This window comes from Oncorhynchus nerka, linkage group LG26 (genome assembly GCF_034236695.1).
Source record: "Oncorhynchus nerka isolate Pitt River linkage group LG26, Oner_Uvic_2.0, whole genome shotgun sequence".
Classification (NCBI taxonomy): Eukaryota; Metazoa; Chordata; class Actinopteri; order Salmoniformes; family Salmonidae; genus Oncorhynchus; species Oncorhynchus nerka.
In genome coordinates, this window is record NC_088421.1 from 6,733,083 (window position 1) to 6,752,720 (window position 19,638).

General features: G+C 40.4%; 2 protein-coding genes across 2 annotated transcripts; one reads left to right on the forward strand and one right to left on the reverse strand.

The window, feature by feature from the left end:
- Positions 1–2,523: 2,523 nt before the first annotated feature.
- Positions 2,524–8,192, forward strand: rdm1 (RAD52 motif containing 1). Its single transcript, XM_029635096.1, has 7 exons — positions 2,524–2,837; positions 3,024–3,203; positions 5,293–5,418; positions 5,990–6,155; positions 6,566–6,664; positions 7,414–7,493; positions 7,843–8,192. Exons 1-7 carry the CDS (start codon positions 2,733–2,735, stop codon positions 7,927–7,929), a joined length of 843 nt encoding a protein of 280 aa, XP_029490956.1. The 5' UTR covers positions 2,524–2,732; the 3' UTR covers positions 7,930–8,192.
- A 9,346-nt stretch (positions 8,193–17,538) lies between these two features.
- On the reverse strand, positions 17,539–18,515 carry LOC115109851 (interferon alpha-1-like). The gene is made up of 5 exons (XM_029635097.1): positions 18,390–18,515; positions 18,200–18,289; positions 17,919–18,068; positions 17,749–17,841; positions 17,539–17,646 (listed from the first exon to the last, which is right to left on the reverse strand). The coding sequence occupies exons 1-5, from the start codon at positions 18,513–18,515 to the stop codon at positions 17,539–17,541; spliced, it is 567 nt and encodes a 188-aa protein (XP_029490957.1).
- Between the last annotated feature and the right edge of the window lie 1,123 nt (positions 18,516–19,638).

The following is a 19,638-nucleotide window of genomic DNA, read 5'->3' on the forward strand; positions in this document are numbered from 1 at the left end:
ACATTTACTTTGCAATGCTCGCGCACGCGACGTGAGCGGTGTGGTCAGCATGTAACATGTCAAACACCTCATGCCAAAACAAAAGTCCTGCAAGTGCGCCATATGTTGGCAAGCAAGCCATAACTTGTGCCAGACTTTTATTTTGACAGAGAGGAAGAGGGTATGCAGCTGACCTGTTTATTGATATGTTCCTTCAGATATTTTGTCTCAAATTCCACGCTATATATAAACCAACCCCATGGACAATTGTCAGAGCAAGTTCCAATGTAATTATATATTCAACATTCGTGACACACAGTGGATGTGAAGCTCGCTTTCAGGTTTTTGGCAATGGATTTTTGCGGCGCTGATGATGTCAGAGGGATAGCGTCGGTGCATCATGACTAACAAGTTCCATCCATGAAGTATAATGAACATTTTAATTTTAGATGAATGTGATTTGAGAGACTTAGACATACCAGAATCGTAGATTTACAAAAGCACCACGCCACCCCACATCAACTCCCACCATATCTCAATCTACGGACTTACCTTCAGTACTTGTAATTGTGTTATAACTTATCAATCATCAGTAAGGTCAATTCCATGACCAGTGGTGTACCACAGATTCGTGAGGCTCCCCTGCAAGGCACAAGCAAGTCCAATTGTAAAGCCAGGGGACGGGAAATAGAATGTGATGGTAATATTCCATTTTTAACCTGAGGAACATTTGACCTTGATTGCCAAAAGACAATTATCCTACCAACCTCTCTGAAAATGGTTCTAGTGAAGGGACTTCAATGGTGAGGTAAAACGATTTGATTATTTTACTTTTCTCAGGTCTTCGATCATGGGCGACTCCAAACCCTTTGGTGGCCTCAACCAACTTTAACCAGATGAAGGTGTGTCCCAGCACTTGCAATTTCATTGGTTACAGAACTGTAAGCACTGCCCTGTGCTCGAGCTCATTGGTCGTGTTGCGTACAGAAAATATACTGTAGGAGTAAAGTCAGAGCTTTCTCAAATTCTTTAATTAGTAAACTGTTGTTTATCATTGACATTTACAGCTACCTCAACTGTTCGGTGGTCGAACTATCTTGTTGGTTTTGCCAAGTGAGGACAATATTTGATGGAATGGAGACGCTAGATAGATACAACGAGATTACGAGAAGGATGATGGTTTCCGGAGAAGAGGAAATGGAAGGTGGATGGACAAACTTGAATCTGGCCCGGTGGTGGCAGGTCGTGCAATGGCGGAAGCTGACACGGTGTTTGATTCTGTTGGCGAGAATAAAGTTGGTAAGAATGACTGAACCATGGTAATTAAGAAGAATTGAGATAAAAGAGCTCAAGCTGGAAATGAACAGCAGTTTCTGGTTGGTGTACCATTCATGAATAAGGATGTTTATTTGAGAGACCTTTGCGATTACGAAGATGGTGAAGGACAAATTGAGGAAGGTGGAGTCAGTCAGAGTGACCAGGAGCGGTAATGATGGTGATTTCATGGTCATCGAAAGAGCAGAAGGAGAAAGCTCTGTGGCTCTACAAACTGTCAACGTACGAAGTGGAGAGTTCTGATTTTCAGAGTAGGGCACCGAAGAAAGGTGTCATCTCGCTGGATATTGAGGCTTCATGGTATAGGGACAATATTCCGGGAATAGTTGGGGCACGTCGCTTGACCTTTATTGTGAATGGAAAGAAGGAGGAAAACCTGTCTGTTCGATGAAGAGTCTCTCCTGACCCACGTAAAGCTGTGATATATGAGATATGCAGTGCGAGTGTATGTACAAATGTCCACTGCAATGTCATGCATGTAAAAAATTTGGCCACGTGTCAAGTATTTGCAGATGGAATATAAGTGTTGAAGAGTCGGAGGATGCACAATGCTGCAATTGTGATGGGTAGCATTTTCCAGCGTTCCCTGAGTGCCCTGTTAGGGTGAATGAGGTCAAAGTAGCGATGCACAGGGCTGTCAAGCAGGTCTCCTATGTGAAGACGGTGAAATTGTTGAAGGAGAGAGTAGAGATGATGAAGCTTTGGCAATGGATGACAAGCAAGCAGCCTGTTGATGTCGATCATCAGATAAAAATGTTGAAATACTAATGGTGAAGAAGGTGGATTTTTTTTGCATTCATTGTGCAGGTGATTAATTGTACAGGAAAAACTAATAAAACATAGAAGAAACTGGATATAATTGTGAAAGCGGCAAAAAGGTTATTGGATCTTCAGAACTTCACGGCTAAAACATTGCAGGGAATACTGTCGGAAGATACTCCTCCCTCTCAGGCCCCAGAGCCTGTGTTTGGGGATCTGAGTAGACATTTGAAACTGACTGAAGTAGTATGTTGATGTTTGTTTTAGTAAAAACGTTTGGGAATGATATGAGTATGTTTTTTTCAGCCTTTCCTTTACTGCAAGTTCCCAAGTTTTCACCCCATACAGTAAGTGGCGGCATGCATCTCTAACGTGTGTTTTGTAGACCTCCATAATAGCATAGAAGAAGAAGAAACTCTTCTGCGTAACGAATGACGTTTTCAGCGCGGGGAAATCAGATGCTCTTGTGCGGAAGTCAACGTAAACGTCATGTCAAATTTTCTGAGATATATTGATTCATACTATCCTCCAGAAAATACTTTACTAGGAGGACAATAATACCAACCTACAACATTGAAACCATTTCGTGCAACACTGTTGGCGGAGCAGAATAGTAGCCTACAGTAATAATGTTTCTCTAGCCAGAATTCACTACTGCAATGGAGGTCGAGGTGGACGTAATAGAGTTCAGGGTACCCATTGAAAATAACAAAACACTGTTTGTCTGGAATATTCTATCCACATTTTCAGACGCGTTTATTTACGTAAGTCTCGTTGATTAATTATACAGTTGTTAGCTATGTGATTAATACACTAGTTATCTAGTATAGTTAATGACGTTTGAGAATCGCGAGAAAAAAACTGAGTTTTTATTAAAGCAGCCTATGTAAAGTAGGCTAATACATGATTTTCATGAATGAATTGAAATTATGTACTGTATTATTTTAAAGGAATCCATCTGGAACATATTCTGCAACTTTGGACCGCTGTATCTGGTAAAGGTGTGTCCCAATGCTGCCGGGATCGAGCCAGGGTTCTATGCCCTAGTCAAGTACTTCTCCGCAGCCCAGGCATCTAAAGCACAGAAAGCCACACATGGAAGAGGCTTTTTCCAGAGCTCTCCTTTGAAGGTAAGGGAACATTCAGAGAGAAACTTACTCAAATGTTGTAGACTATAGAGCCCCACGGTGGAGGTGTCATAATATCCATAAAACCTAGCGGTCAAACAGGAAAATTGTTCCAATGCTTTTTCTACCATTAATTTTCCCATAGGGGATTTTAGAAACACTTAAAATAGGGGCTTTGTTTCTTGTAGGCTTACCCTGGTGTGACGTTTTGATAACCATGTAAATCTCTCTCGGACAAGGTGACTTATCAATATATTAGGCTCTATTTACTCTCAGATTCGAAAATGCTAATTAGCGTCAAAGAAGACGTGCAAAACTACAAATCCCTGCAAGCTCCTGCACATCATCTCTAGCTGACACCTATGCTAACAGGAATTGTGTCAATTTTAAACTTGCACAAAAACTTTATTCATTACTACATTTAGCTAACATTAGATATTTAATTCAGAGATTCTTACCTTTGCCTTGATTCGTCAGTCTCATCCAGATCATTTGAAGTTCTTTATGATAGCCACATTACCTGCTAATTAGCGTTTAATTTTGGGGGGTTAAATACAGGCAAATATATTGATAAAAGTCACCTTGTCCTAGAGAGATTTACATGGTTATCAAATCGTCTCGCCAGGGTAAGCCTACATGAAACACAGCCCTTATTTTTAGTGTTTTTAAAATCCCCTATGGGAAAAATTTATAGTGGAAAAACATTTGGATCCATTCCTTTTTGACCGCTAGGTTTTATGGGTATTATGACTCATACGGTGGTACTCTATTGTATAATTTAGTGCTTGAAGTTCTCATCTATTTACAAACAGCAATTCCAAAGAGATCAAAATTCTCTCCAAATTGATTGTATTATAATTGTATTATTTCATAAGATATATTTTTTATTTTTAATCACTTTTTCCCATTCAACCCTCCAGTTGTGTTCGTTTCATGTTAATTAATTATGTGTTCCCGGTCCAAAATGATAGCCCCATTATAGCTGATTATAAATCCATAATAATACAAATATTATCACCTAATGTTGTGTTAGATCTTTTTATCAACTTAAGTTCTTGTAAACATTACAAGTTTTGAACTTCTATTTGCTGTTTATGGCCTCATTGACCTGAGTTCATATAACTTGTTTTTGAGTTAAAAAAAAAAGCATAATGTATGGATTATTTTGACTATAACAAGTTCTCAGATGAAACATGTTGTGCTATTTATCACAGACTACTTTTTGTCAAAGTTTAACAAGGACTCTCCTCCTCACCAGTGTCATGATCAAAGATATGATCAAGAGCCTCACATACTGTATATCGTTTGGTCATTGTGCTGCCACAGAACGAATTGTGAGCAAGGCCTCAAAAAAGCTTTATATACCAGAACTGCGAGAAAAGTTATATGTATTATTGAAACAATGTTGCGATTGTTTGTGAGAATGCCAACAGGTGTAGTTCCCGTGGGGGAAAGATTCTATTGGGGGAAAGGTGTGTGTGTGTGTGTGTGTGCTCAAACATACATACATACATGCATACGGGGGTCTGGGAGAGGATGTGTGTCCATCTGATGAATGGGCATGTCCCTGAACTCCAATTTTATACACTAATTGTAGTCTCATCCATTCATTTCTAATGACCGGTCATTTTTGACCAGAAACACCACAGGTGTACAAAGTTAAATGAAACACCCAAAATGTTATGAAAATCATAAAAAAATGTATTTGGTGTGTTCATATGCCCTGTGTGGACAATGTCCTGGAACCTTATGACAATCAGATTAAACAAACTACATGTTTCAGAGAGAACTTGTAAATCTGTCCAATTCGACCGTAACACAGCAGGAGGGTTAAAACCACTTCAAGGCCCCAAGAGTAGTCTTTTTCTCACAGCTGCTGTGAACCTTCACAGTAACATTTGACCAATAACTAATACCAGACCTTGACCAGTAGATGGCAGTGTCTTACCACTCCATGATGACTTGTAACCAGCCTCTTGCTGGTTGTCTGCTCTGCTTCACTTTCTCCCCTAAACACTGTTCACCATGAAGTCATAACCGTTGTAATGATGGACATTTAGAACTGATTGTACATTCTCTGTCTGTTCTCCAGGTAAAGCTGAGCACAAAGCAGTACCCAAACTTTCTTCACAACTCTAAGCCACTGAGCCGTAGCAAGTGTCAGGACTTGGCCAACCACTACCTGGGTTTTAATGGATGGAGCACCCACATTGTTACAGTAAGGAGTAGCAATGCCCCCAGATGTGTCTCGTTTTATGTTCCAGTACTATGTTACAGTATGATACAACAGATACAATATTTGTTTGTTTTGGTGGGTGTAGCCATTGTGAAATCGCTAGCTAGTTAGCTTTGTGTGACCAATGACCTAAAGAATGTATAAAGACTTGAAAAGATTGACAACACAAGCAGATGATAGGTTGTTAGACTTTAAAGTAACACATCTTCTTCAGTCCCAACTTTGTATGTCAATCCCTTTCTGCTGTATAGAATATGGACCATATCGTTTACAGTCATTTTGATGATAAGCTCATATATCCAAAACAGAAAATTTAAGAAATTAACATATTTTCCTATTAAAGAACATACAATTATGAAACTTCAGAAGCTATATTTTCTTGGTCCTTGAGTCAAAAGGACATTGAGGGGAGTTACTGCTTTCAATAAATGTTTTTAATAAAAAATAAAAAAATAAAAAGTTTAATAATAACAATTGCCAAAAATGTAGTTACAAGGGTTTTCGTCAGACAACGACAATATGTAATGAAGCCTTCCTTTCTCTCTCTGGACAGCTGAAGGACATCTCCAACTGTGACGATGCCGGCAGGTTGTCCACCACAACTGGTGACCCTCAGGAGATTACCCTGAAGTACGGCTGCATCATGGATGTCACCTTCCCACAGCATGGCCTTAGCTGCCGAGGCGTCGGAGTGGCTGAAGAGACCGTAGAGGGCACCTGTGAGATTCCGCAGAACAGCCACAGTTTCTATGAGAAAGTTGTTTCAGAATGAAACAACTTTTTTTATTTGCGAATTACAGGAATTTAACCTGGTGAAATGGTGGTGACGGGGCCTTAAATAAACAGAAAATATTGACAGAATATAGACAAGAATCTACGCATACTTTTGCCCAACTCTGGGCTTGTTGACTTAAAGGTGTTGATCTCTAATTGCCTTTCCAAAATGTCTGTGTTATTCTCAGAACATTCCTGATCCACATTGAGTGCAAAAGATACGATTTGTGTCTTTGTAATGAAATAACTCATTCTTCTTGTGCAGCGAAAGTGAAAGCTCTAGTCTGTCAACACATGCTAGAAAATGGTCTGCATTTCATTCACTAAAACTCCTCTCTACGGTTTTGGGCCATAGGTCCAGACGTTATCCTGCCAAAAAGAGGAAAGCTCCAGAGATGGGCCAGGGACAAAGCAGTGGTTGACGCTTTCGAGAAGGTGTTGCTGCTGGTTCTGGGTGAGTAAAGCTTCATTTAAATTTGGGAGACGCGGAAAAGACAGTCCAAGCTCCCGCCACCACTTGAGTGTATTCCCATACGGCTGATTGGGCACATCATTGCGCACATCTTGTCATTCATGATGCATATTGAGGCAACATTTTCGATACGTAGCCTAGTGGCAAAATAAAACTCTATGATTTCAATATAGACTCCATGGGCCTATATCTTTTAATGCAGTCATCTCGGTTTTCATTTCAAGCGTAGTTTTTTTTCTTTTACTTGTTTGTAACAATTGCAAATATTTTGCCAGCTTTGTATTTGTAGTTAACTTCATTCTGAGGTTATTGGTGGTCACAGTCACACAGATAGCTAGCCTTAACATCTTGATTCTATGTTTAGCAGAGATCTTCTGTGAATAAAGTGACACGCGGAAGGGCAAAAAAACATCTAACGATGCACTTTGTCTATTCTTCTACGAGTGGTCTGGATCACTCGTAGATGTGCAAAGGTTGTTATAGATCTTTACTAATAAAGGCTCTGGGAAACAGATTGGCCACTAAATATACATCGTAAGATGGTTTTAACAATGATCTTAATGCTACGAAGGCTCTGGGAAATGAACTCTTAAGTGAACTGATCATTGGAATCATTTTGAAGATATCAGCTCTGCATATTTTAATGTCTTCCAGGTGTAGAGGCATGGGCAGGGATATCCTCTGACATAAGGGAATAAAAATTGTAATCACAAAAGAGTAATCTCTTCCAGGAAATGGGAAAGTTGTAGTTGAATGCAGGGTGGAGCGAGATGATGTCCTACAAGATGAGGATCTGAAAGGACTCATAAAGGTACCACACTGTTCTCTTACAGCAATTATTCCACACATTAGATTACCATTGTATTCTTTTAATTGTTTTCTACCCACATGGGATGCTTAGTTTGTATGTATTTTGGCCAATGTAGTATTTATAAAAATTGCCAGTGCAGTTTTAAATTATTGGCAACTTTACTGGACAGTCACTGGTGTTAACTTTATGTAATAATAACTTTAGTAGTATACTTTATGACTTAATGTAACTGATTATATGTAATTGTGTATTCTGCATAACTCAGTGTTGTTGACCACAAGCATTTAATGAAATCTAAATGAAATCTGATCTCTGCAATCAATGTCCTTTTTTTAAATGTCTTTGTCAGGTGAATGACATTCCCTGGAGCCAATTTGACCCTGATGGCCAGGAGGAAAATGAGGATATACAGTGGGACCTCAGTGTCAACATGTGACATGTACCCGGAGACAGTTTATCTGTGTTCACTTGCACTCACTGTGTTTAAGTCGGTGCCATGGAACAACTTTGCATTTCCCGTTAAACATTTTTCAGGTACATTCTTTTAAAAAGTATGTCATGTTTTGTGGAAAATACCTTTTGTAAACTATATCTTGATGTACTACTACTGCATATAACGTCATTTTGACATTCCGTAAATGTTTAGGAACTTTTTGACAATTCAATATTTTATTAAAAGCACAAGTTGTTCGTTCCTTATTATGTTTAGGTGTTTGTGTCTCTTGGAGAGAAAACGAGGGCAGCCATATTACATTTGTTACATGCACTGAATACAACAGGTGTAGTAGACCTTAAAGTGAAATGCTTGCCTACAAGCCCTAACCAACAATTCAGTGTAAAAAATACCTAATAAACAAACAAATTTAAGAGCAGCAGTAAAATAACAATAGCGAGGCTACATACAGGGGGTATCGGTACCGAATCAATGTCCGGGGGCACCGGTTAGTCGAGGTAATTGAGGTAGTATGTACATGTAGGTAGAGTTGTTAAAGTCACTATGCATAGATAGTAACAGAGTTGTTGCAGTGTAAAAGAGGAGAGGGGGGTATGCAAGTAGTCTGGGTAACCATTTGATTAGATGTTCAGGAGTCTTATAGCTTGGGGTTAGAAGCTGTTTAGAAGCCTCTTGGACCTAGACTTGGCGCTCCGTTACCACTTGCCATGTGTAGCAGAGAGAACAGTCTATGACTAGGGTGGCTGGAGTCTTTGACAATTTTTTAGGGCCATCCTCTGACACCACCTGGTATAGAGGTCCTGGATGGCAGGAAGCTTGGCCTCAGTGATGTACTGGGCCGTACGCACTACCCTCTGTAGTGCCTTTTCAGTCTCATGTGGGGGAATTGGTTTTGTCGTGCCCTCATCACAACTGTCTAGGTGTGCTTAGACCATGTTAGTTTGTTGGTGATGTGGACACCAAGGAACTTGAAGCTCCCAACCTGCTCCACTACACCCCCGTCGACGTGAATAGGGGCGTGCTTGGTCCTCCTTTTCCTGTAGTCCACAATCATCTCCTTTGTCTTGATCACGTTGAGAGAGAGGTTGTTGTCATGGCACCACACGGCCAGGTATCTGACAACCTCCCTATAGGCTGTCTCGACGTTGTCGGTGATCAGGCCTACCATTGTTGTGTCATCGGCAAACTTAATGATGGTGTTGGAGTCATGCCTGGCCATGCAGTCATGGGTGAACAGGGAGTACAGGAGGGGACTGAGCATGCACCCCTGAGGGGCCCACGTGTTGAGGATCAGCATGGCGGATGTGTTGTTACCTTCCCTTACCACCTGAGAGTGGCCCATCAGGAAGTCCAGGATCCAGTTGCAGAGGGAGGTGTTTAGTCCCAGGGTCCTTAGCTTAGTGATGAGCTTTGAGGGACTATGGTGTTGAATGCTGAGCTGTAGTCAATGAATAGCATTCTCACATAGGTGTTCCTTTCGTCCAGGTGAGAAAGGGCAGTGTGGAGTGAAATAGAGATTGCATCATCTGTGAATCTGTTAGGGCGGTATGCAAATTATGATGTTGGTGTGAGCCATGACCAGCCTTTCAAAGCACTTCATGTCTACAGATGTGAGTGCTACAGGTCGGTAGTCATTTAGGCAGGTTACCTTAGTGTTCTTGGGCACAGGGAATATGGTGGTTTCCTTGAAACATGTTGGTATTACAGACTCTGACAGAGAGAGGTTGAAAATGTCAGTGAAGACATTTGCCAGTTGGTCAGAGCATGCTCAGAGTGCACATCCTGGTAATCCATCTGGCCCTGCGGCCTTGTGAATGTTGACCTGTTTAAAGGTCTTACGCACATCGGCTGCGTGATCACACAGTCGTCCAGAACAGCTGATGTTCTCATGCATGTTTTAGTGTTACTTACTTTGAAGCGAGCATAGAAGTAATTTAGCTTGTCTGTAATGCTCGTGTCACTGGGCAGCTCTTGGCTGTGCTTCCCTTTGTAGTCTGTAATAGTCCGCATGCTCTGCCACATCAAATCAAATTTTATTTTATTTGTCACATACACATGGTTAGCAGATGTTAATGCGAGTGTAGCGAAATGCTTGTGCTTCTAGTTCCGACGATGCAGTAATAACCAACAAGTAATCTAGCTAACAATTTCAAAACTACTACCTTATAGACACAAGTGTAAGGGGATAAAGAATATGTACATAAAGATATATGAATGAGTGATGGTACAGAGCGGCATAGGCAAGATACAGTAGATGGTATTGTGTACAGTATATACATATGAGATGAGTATGTGAACAAAGTGGCATAGTTAAAGTGGCTAGTGATACATGTATTACATAAAGATGCAGTAGATGATATAGAGTACAGTATATACGTATACATATGAGATTAATAATGTAGGGTATGTAAACATTATATTAGGTAGACTGACATCTGAGCCGGTGTAGTACGATTCGATCTTAGTCCTGTATTGACGCATTGCCTGTTTGATGGTTCGTCAGAAGGCATAGCGGGATTTCTTCGGGGTTAGAGTCCCCCTCCTTGAATAGCGGCATTTCTTCCCTTTAGCTCAGTGCGGGTGTTGCCTGTAATCCATGGCTTCTGGTTGGGGTATGTACGTAAAGTCACTGTGGGGACGACGTCATCGATGCACTTATTTTTGAAGCCAGTGACTGATGTGGTGTACTCCTCAATACCATCAGAAGAATACTGGAACATATTCCAGTCTGTGCTAACAAAACAGTCCTGTAGTTTACTATCTGCTTCATCTGACCACTTTTTTTATTGACTGAGTCACTGGTGCTTCCTGCTTTAATTTTAGCTTGTAAGCAGGAATCAGAAGGTTAGAATTATGGTCAGATTTGCCAAATGGAGGGCAAAGGAGAGCTTTGTACGTGTCTCTGTGTGTGGAGTAGAGGTGGAGTAGAGGTGGTCTAGATTGTTTCCCCCCCTTGCACATTTAACATGCTGGTGGAAATTTGGTCAAATTGATTTAAGGTTTCCTGAGTTACTACAGTCCCCGGCCACTAGGAGTACCACATCTGGATGAGCGGTTTTCCCGTTTGCTTATGGCGGTATACAGCTCATTGAGTGCTGTCTTAGTGCCAGCATCGCTCTGTGGGGGTATGTAGACAGCCACGAAAAATACAAATTAAAACTCTTAGTAGATAGTGGTGCTGATAGCCAGTCAGTGTGTTTATATTTTGTGGTAAAATGTATCATACATCGTCCAATTAGATGATTAAGCAATGAGGCAGTAAATGAGTCACAATCCGCCAACAGGCACTGAGAGTTTGTGTGTGTGTGTGTGTGTGTCCAGGGCACATAGCTTCCTCAAACCGCTGCCAGTCTCACCTGCACTATTTCTGTCATGCCAAGAGATCATGTCACGTCTCAAAGGGAGTTTCTTCTCTCGCGTAGTTTTTTTTCCCTTCTTTGTTTTCGTTTCCTAATCTAAACATCTGCAGCCATGGATACCGAACTCCCTATTCTAGTCTGCCTCTGCGCCATTAGAAGTGTATGAGTGCATGGTAGACTATTTTACTGTGAGTCACTGTGGTGGGTCACAGTCATTTTATGATATTGTATGATGATTTATTTTAAGTTGTAATGTTATTTCTTGAATTTCAACTAAGTGCAGTCAGTGCCACCTTCAATAGTAGTGCGTTTTCCCTCCAGATTAGCAAGATTTAGTGATTGGCAGCCAAACACATTAAAGTATAGAACATTTCAATTTGTTGTTATTTAATGTACAGTTGATGTCTGAAGTTTATATACACCTTAGCCAAATACATTTCAACTCAGTTTTTCACAATTCCTGACATTTAATGATAGTAAAAAATTCCCTGTCTTCAAACCGCTTCAGACGTTCAAACGTTTCAGGTAGCCTTCCACAAGCTTTCCACAATAAGTTGGGTGAATTTTGGCCCATTGCTCCTGACAGAGCTCGTGTAACTGAGTCAGGTTTGTAGGCCTCCTCGCTCTCACACACCTTTTCAGTTCTGCCCACACATTTTCTATAGGATTGAGGTCAGGGCTTTGTGATGGCCACTCCAATACCTTGAATTTTTTGTCCTTAAGCCATTTTACCACAACTTTGGAAGTATGCTTGGGGTCATTGTCCATTTGGAAAACCCATTTGCAAACGAGCTTTATCTTCATGACTGATGTCTTGAGATGTTGCTTCAATATATCAACATAATTTTCCCGCCTCATGATGCCATCTATTTTGTGAACTGCACCAGTCCCTACTGCAGCAAAGCACCCCCACAACATGATGCTGCCACCTCCGTGTTTCACGGTTGGGATGGTGTTCTTGTGCTTGCAAGCCTCACCCTTTTTCCTCTAAACATAACGATGGTCATTTTGGCCAAACAGTTGTATTTCTGTTTCATCAGACAAGAGGACATTTCTCCAAAAAGTACAATCTTTGTCCCCATGTGCAGTTGCAAACCATAGTCTGGCTTTTTTATGGCGGTTTTGGAGCAGTGGCTTCTTCCTTGCTGAGCGCGCCTTTCAGGTTCTGTCAATATAGGACTTGTTTTACTGTGGATATAGGTACTTTGGTACCCGTTTCCTCCAGCATCTTCACAAGGTCGTTTGCTGTTCTGGGATTGATTTGCACTTTTCGCACCCAAGTATGTTCATCTCTAGGAGACAGAGCGCGTCTCCTTCCTGAGCGGTATGACGGCTGCGTGGTCTCATGGTGTTTATACTTGCATACTATTGTTTGTACAGATGAACGTGGTACCTTCAGGCGTTTGGAAATTGCTCCCAATGATGAACCAGACTTGTGAACGTCAACAAATGTTTTTCTGAGGTCTTGGATGAGATCTTTTAATTTTCCTATAATGTCAAGCAAAAATGCACTGAGTTTGAAGGTAGGCCTTGAAATACATCCACAGGTATACCTACAATTGACTCAAATTAAGTAAATCAGAAGCTTCTAAAGCCATGACATAATTTTCTGGAATTTTCCAAGCTGTTTAAAGGCACAGTCAACTTAGTGTATGTGAACTTCTGACCCACTGGAATTGTGATACAGTGAATTAGAAGTTAAATAATTTGTCTGTAAACAGTTGTTGGAAAAATTACTTGTCATGCACAAAGTAGATGTCGTAACCGACTTGCCAAAACTATAGTTTAACAAGAAATGTGTGAAGTGGTTGAAAAACGAGTTTTAATGACTCCAACCTAAGTGTATGTAAACTTCCGACTTCAACTGTATATTAGTCAGCATTAGACTCGTCTACTAGCTTATCCACACTCCAGTATGATGAGCAGTATGCCTTGTCCTGAAATCCGAATGAGGAGACGTAACCAGGCAACCATCCGCCAAGTTTGGCAGCCCAATATGGGAGTTATGTGTTAAAAGTTGGAGTTTAAATCGGTTGTCCAATTAAAGTTTACAGGAATCTATATTAGTTAGCATCAGATTTCAAACTTATCCACACTCTGGTATGATGAATAATCCCAATGAAGAGAGAGAGAACCAGTCAACCATGGATGGGTTGGGAGGAGACGTACAATTATGTTCATAATTATTGAATCCCTTGATAGAGATGAGCAAAATTACTGTGTAGAAATACTGAACAATGTGTGCTCAGAAAAATTGGTAAATTCTATAATTGTATACTAATGCAATTGTTCAGAGAAACAGATTTTGTTTACCAAGTATCAACATTGTTTTTTGTTGAGGATGTTCAAAATTATTGGCCTCCCTGTTTTCAATACTTTAGGATAACAACAGTGAGCCTTTTTTGAACACTTTTTATGAAATTGCATGTTGGGAGGGAGCTTAGACCCTTTCTCCACACAGAATCTTTCCAGATCGTTGATATTCTTCTGCTCGTATGGACTGCCTTCTTCAAATCAAACCACAGGTTTCCAATGGGGTCAAGTCCAGAGACTGAGATGGACTTTGCAAAGTGTTGATTTTGTGGTCAATTAACAAGGGCCCCAGGAACCATTGGAAGAAAAATATCCCCATAACATCAAAGATCCACCACGTTATTTTACTGTAGGTATAAGGTCATTTTCTGCATAAGCTTCTTTTTTTTCACGGCCAAATAGCTTTAATTTTCATGTAGTGTGACCAGCACCGGTTCCAATTAATGTGTCAATGCCATGTATGAAACTCCAGATGGTCAGATGACATACAAATAGAGTTCTTTGGTGCCCAAAAATGGAAGCACATTCTGAAAAGTACCTCATACCTACGCTACACCTCAAACCTGTGTTTTGAATTGAAGAGGGCAGTCCATAAGAGCAGACAAAGGAGATCCAAGGGTCTGGGAAGATTCTGGATGGAGGAATGATCTAAGATCCCTCTCAACGTGTTCTCAAATCTCTTTCTCTGAGCAATTGTGTGAGTATAAAATAACATCATTTCCCTTTTTTAGCATACAATATAATGTAGCTCAGTATTTAGATTATGTGCTGTTTTTTTATATACAGTCTTTTTTGCTCATCTTTATCAAGGGTGACAATAGTTATGGACTGTGTTGGCCAACACATTTTTGATTTGAGGATTAGAAGAGAAGTGGTTTATGGTCAGTGGCCTAAAGCCACAGGTCTGTGGTGTCTTCCAGGGTTACCTTGGTTTCTCAGGTGTGGGCTGAAGTCGTGACTCACTTCACAGCTCACACCTCCCTTTGTAGCACTAGTTCTGGTAAATACCGACTAATAACACATTCGGTGGAAGTGGCAAACTGGCAGGATTTTAAAGACCATTATTGGGCCAAGGATAATGAATAGTACTTGACCTCAGAAGACGAATAAATCCCCTATAAGTGACTGAGGTTTACAGAACCAGATGCTATTTCCTGACCTTGTGAAAGTTTTTAACCTCAATCATAACCCAAACTTTTAGCATGGGAATTAATGAGTCAAATGAGCTGCGCTAACTTAGACTTAAAAAATGAGTTTAAATGTTACTCCTGCAATAGCGTCAGACTATTTCCTTAAATGTAATAGTTAATTGTTAATAAAAACTGACATTTAATACCATGACTTTTCTTTAGTGATTATCAATATTCTGCCAAATGTTGACATTCTGCCCTAATTCAGAGTGTCAGACCTGTCCAACTTGTTATATTCTAGGATGTAGTTCTCAGACAGATCTACCACAGCATTTATGGCCCCTTCATGAACTTCCACAGTAAGAGTAATCCCCTCTGAATCAGATGATATATTTCTGTTTTAGCCAGCGGTGCTTAAAAATCAGACCTATGATAATGTAGGTGTATATGGTGAATCATAACACTTACAATCTTGATGCCTGTTCATTAACCGTGATGTTTTGATATAGGTCTGTTTCAATCTCAAGTCAGTGAATCATATACTATAAAATATGATTCACCTCCATGTTTCTATTTCAGGTGCAGGGTGTGTCATTCTGTTTACCCGTCTGGCTCCATTATACATAAATCCTCTGATTCTCACTGAGCTCAACTGGCCCTCAGTCAAATCTCACAATTTAGACATGATCAGACTACACCTGACATGAACCCTACAGCAATAGGCTACATGCATGTACAGTGCCTTCAGAAAGTCTTCACACCCCTTTTACTTTTTCCACATGTTGCTGTGTTACAGCCCGAATTGATAAAATGTAAATGTTTTGTCACTGGCCTACACACAATACCCCATAATGTCAAAGTGGAATTGTGTTTTTCTATGTTTTTTTTTTTTTTTACAAATTAATAAAAAATCAAAAGCTAGAATGTCTGGTACTGGTAAAATAGCGCCGACTAATAGGGCTGCCGTGCTTTTAGCTCTTAGGAAACTTTGCAGTATTCATTTTTTTTATGTGTTATTTCTTACGTTATTAGCCCAGGAAATTTTGGGTGTTATTACATACCGCCGGGAAGAACGTTTGCATATCAGGGCGACGGTAACTCACCAGCATTATGACCAGGAATACGACTTTCTGATACTTTGTTTGTATGTTTGTACCCCCCCCCCCATGGCAATTGAACGCTGTTTCAAAACACCACCGGAGGTGAGCACACCACCCACTGCTTCAGAGTATATTACTCGCTAATGTTCAGTCTCTGGATAATAAATTTGACTAGCTCAGGCCGAGGATTTCCTTCCAGAGAGACACCGGGGATTGTAAAATTTCACAGGATATGTTCCGGGTAGCCTCCGAGAACAATATAGACGAATGCACTGATACGGTGGCTGAGTTCATCAGGAAGTGTATAAAAGATGTTGTACCACTGTGACTAATTAAACCTATTCTAACCAGAAACCGTGGTTAGATGGCAGCATTCGCGCAAAACTGAAAGCGCGAACCATCGCATTTAACCATGGCAAGGTGACTGGGAATATGGCCGAATACAAACAGTGTAGTTATTCCCTCCGTAAGGCATTCAAACAGGCAAAACGTCAGAAGAGAGACAAAGTGGAAAGGTAACTGACCTAAATGACTATTGCCCGGTAAGCACTCACTTCTGTCATCATGAAGTGCTTTGATGACAACAAAGTATTCAACCTCTTTGTTGTGGCAAGACTAAATAAGTTCAGGAGTAAAAATATGCTTAACATAATAAGTTGCATGACTATGTATTTCATTTTTAAATCAATTTGAACAAAAATCTAAAAACAAGTTTTCACTTTGTCATTATGGGGTATTTTGTGTAGATAGGTGAGGGGAAACTATGTAATCAATTTTGAAGTCAGGTTGTAACACAAAAGTGGAATAAGTCAAGGGGTGTGAACACTTCTTGAAGGCACTAAGGAAATAAATTAAAAGTGGGAAAGGAAACAGTAGGGAGAACTGTTTTACCTCACCGCTTGTGAATTCACTATGCGTCTATTCGGCGAATATTGTTCTGATTGCGCTATTGTGGAATGCAATTTCATGGCGTGGGTTGAAACAGAGTTCGTAAGAGCTCGAAGTGCTGTGTTCAAACAGGCGAGCCCTGCTGAAACCCGTTTACTTATCCTCATTGTAGACAGTCATTTAATATCATTTAACTACAGTTTGAGAAGTTACATCTGACTTGTTTTTAGGGCTTTCCTTTAGCGATTATTAGGCTATAGGCCAGCCGTCCACTCCCGAATAGCGCAGCGGTCTAGGGAACTGCATCTCAGTGCTAGAGGCGTCAATACAGACCCTGGTTCGATTCCAGGCTGTATTCCTACTGGCCATTGATTGGGAGTCCCATAGGGTGGCGCACAATTGGCCTAGTGTCGTCCGGGTTAGAGTTTGGCCGGTGTCAGCCGTCATTGTACATAAGAATTTGTTCTTAACTGACTTGCCTAGTTAAATAAAGGTTAAATAAAAATACATGTAAACAAATGTCCTGAGCATGTTTAACCCAAATCTGAACTTTCACACACTGACAGACAGTGCATCACGATGCTACAGAATGAGCACACAGAGTAGCAATATTTAAAAGTATAAAACATGTGTATTTACGTGACAGCAACAGTATGCACAATTTTCAAATAAATGTATAACTTTGATAGATAAAATCATTAATGCCTTAAATTGCTGTTTGACATTGCACATAGCCTACCATTCTACAATTATGTTATCAAAATCAAGTAGAGTATGTAAATCAGTTCTACAAGTTCAAATTCATGTTCTTTTGGCCCACAGAAGGCTATCAGAGTTGTGTTCCAGAATGAACTGTAGGCTGTACAGGAACTCTTTTCGAACCACTTCCCAGGCGCAGTAACTGAAATTCTGTGAAAATAAAAATGAACTGTTCGGGATATGTAGGCTAATATTCATAGAGATATTATCAAAACAGGGATTTCCATTATACTGTATTTGCTTGTACCCTACTTTTTCGTTTAGGACAGCTGCGATGTTCCTGAAATATGTCTTCAGCACCTTTGCCCTGACTAGATAATCACATGTATTCACGCTCCCCATCATCTGACACAAGAAGAAAATGATGTGTCACAATCCAACAATTAAACAGTTAAGTAATGTGTGTTGGCATAGTAACTCACACATTTGCTCTCTTCAATCTGGCGGTATACAATATTCAGAAAATTCTCCAACTTCCGTTGGTCCCACTTAGTAGGCAGGTCGTCAGCTCCAAACAATGTGTCGATGTTCTTCAATGTCTCATAAATAGCCATAGCACCACTGCTACTCAACTGAAACGGACAACAACAATCATTTCAAAAAACATGAATGGCAGTTTAAAGTTGTCTACTTTCTAATCCTAACGGTTGCAAATACTATTTCATGCTGTGAAGAACACTTGGATATGCGCCCATGCACTTACCTGTGGCGCGCCGGACGTTGTGAAAGCAGTGGCTGGGAATGCTATGAAGACATTATTATCCTGCAGGCACTCCAGAGGAAAATGACCCCCCTGAAAGAATGAAAGAACAACTGAAGTCAGGTTGAGCTATTCAGTGAATAAACATAGTTGGAGAATTCATCTCAATTCAAAAGTAATTTAAATAATGTACCATGTCTCTCAGTAGGTTGTGGGTTATTCGCACCAGCTGTCCTTGTAGCTGGCAAGGCATGGGCATGGAGCAAACTTGCGCGAGGCAGAGGAAGGTGCTCATCCAAGTGATAGTCTGAAGTGTCATTCTTGGGGTAGCTAGATGACCTGTAACAGAGTATCATTGTTAGTTGAATATAATCCTGAAAGTGATTCATTCGTTGAAACCTGAAGCAAGGATCAAATGATATATTGACTCACCCGTTGCCAGTACAGTACAGATTTCCTCCAGAGTCTGAATTTGTTTTCTGATCCCATATCTGCGGCTTAACTTAAATTGTGAGAATTTAAAGGATGTACAGAAAGTGAAAGGTGGTCTCACTAGGTGTAAAAAAAATGAATGAATTTGAGAAAGTTTGACCTCGCGAAAACCGCACTTGGACTACCGGATGTCCCTTTTCGTGTCCTCCACTTCTCTCTCATCATGTGCCTAATGTGTCCTCAGTAGGCTAGGTCTAAACAATGTAAGTCATCTGGCCTTGCGAAGGCTCAAACATTGCTAAAACATAGAGAGAGAGAGAATATCGACCCTTAACTTTACAATCTAAAAAAGAGAAGGTTCCTTGAGAATCCTTTAGGGGTTCTTCAAATTGAAACTGTGGTGAAACCCCTATAAAATGGTTCTTCAAAGAAACCCTTCTAATGGATCATCAAAGAACCTTTTGAACAACCTTTTGGGGGGTTCATTTTTTAACTACCCCCCCCCCTATTATTAATAAAAATAATAATATGCATAACAATAAAAACAATTACACAATATTTTAGTTCTCTTTGTTTATTATGATTTTAGAGGCAAAGCAGAATAAAAAAATCTAAATATGAAGTAAACTCCCAGCAGGACCCCGAGTCCAATGGGTATATCCTCTGGCGTGTTGATGTTAATGTGCTGATGTTCTCCGTATCCATAACCAGAATGATTTTGCAGTGCATGGTGATCTAACAGGTTTCCTGTTTTATTCATCAGAGGTATAGGGAGGGTGAAGTCTATGAATCCACAAATAGTAGATATACAGATGATTAAAAGCCAAGCCCAGCGGCTCGCACCCCCCCTGTCAGCCTGCCTGATAGCCCTTCTAACAACCCCCCCACACCCACTGAGGACAAACACAAGACACAGATTGTACTACTTGTGGACTCAAATGGGAAATATATAGAAGAAAAAAAACTTTTTCCCAAACACAGTGTGTCTAAACTCTGGTGTCCAAACACCC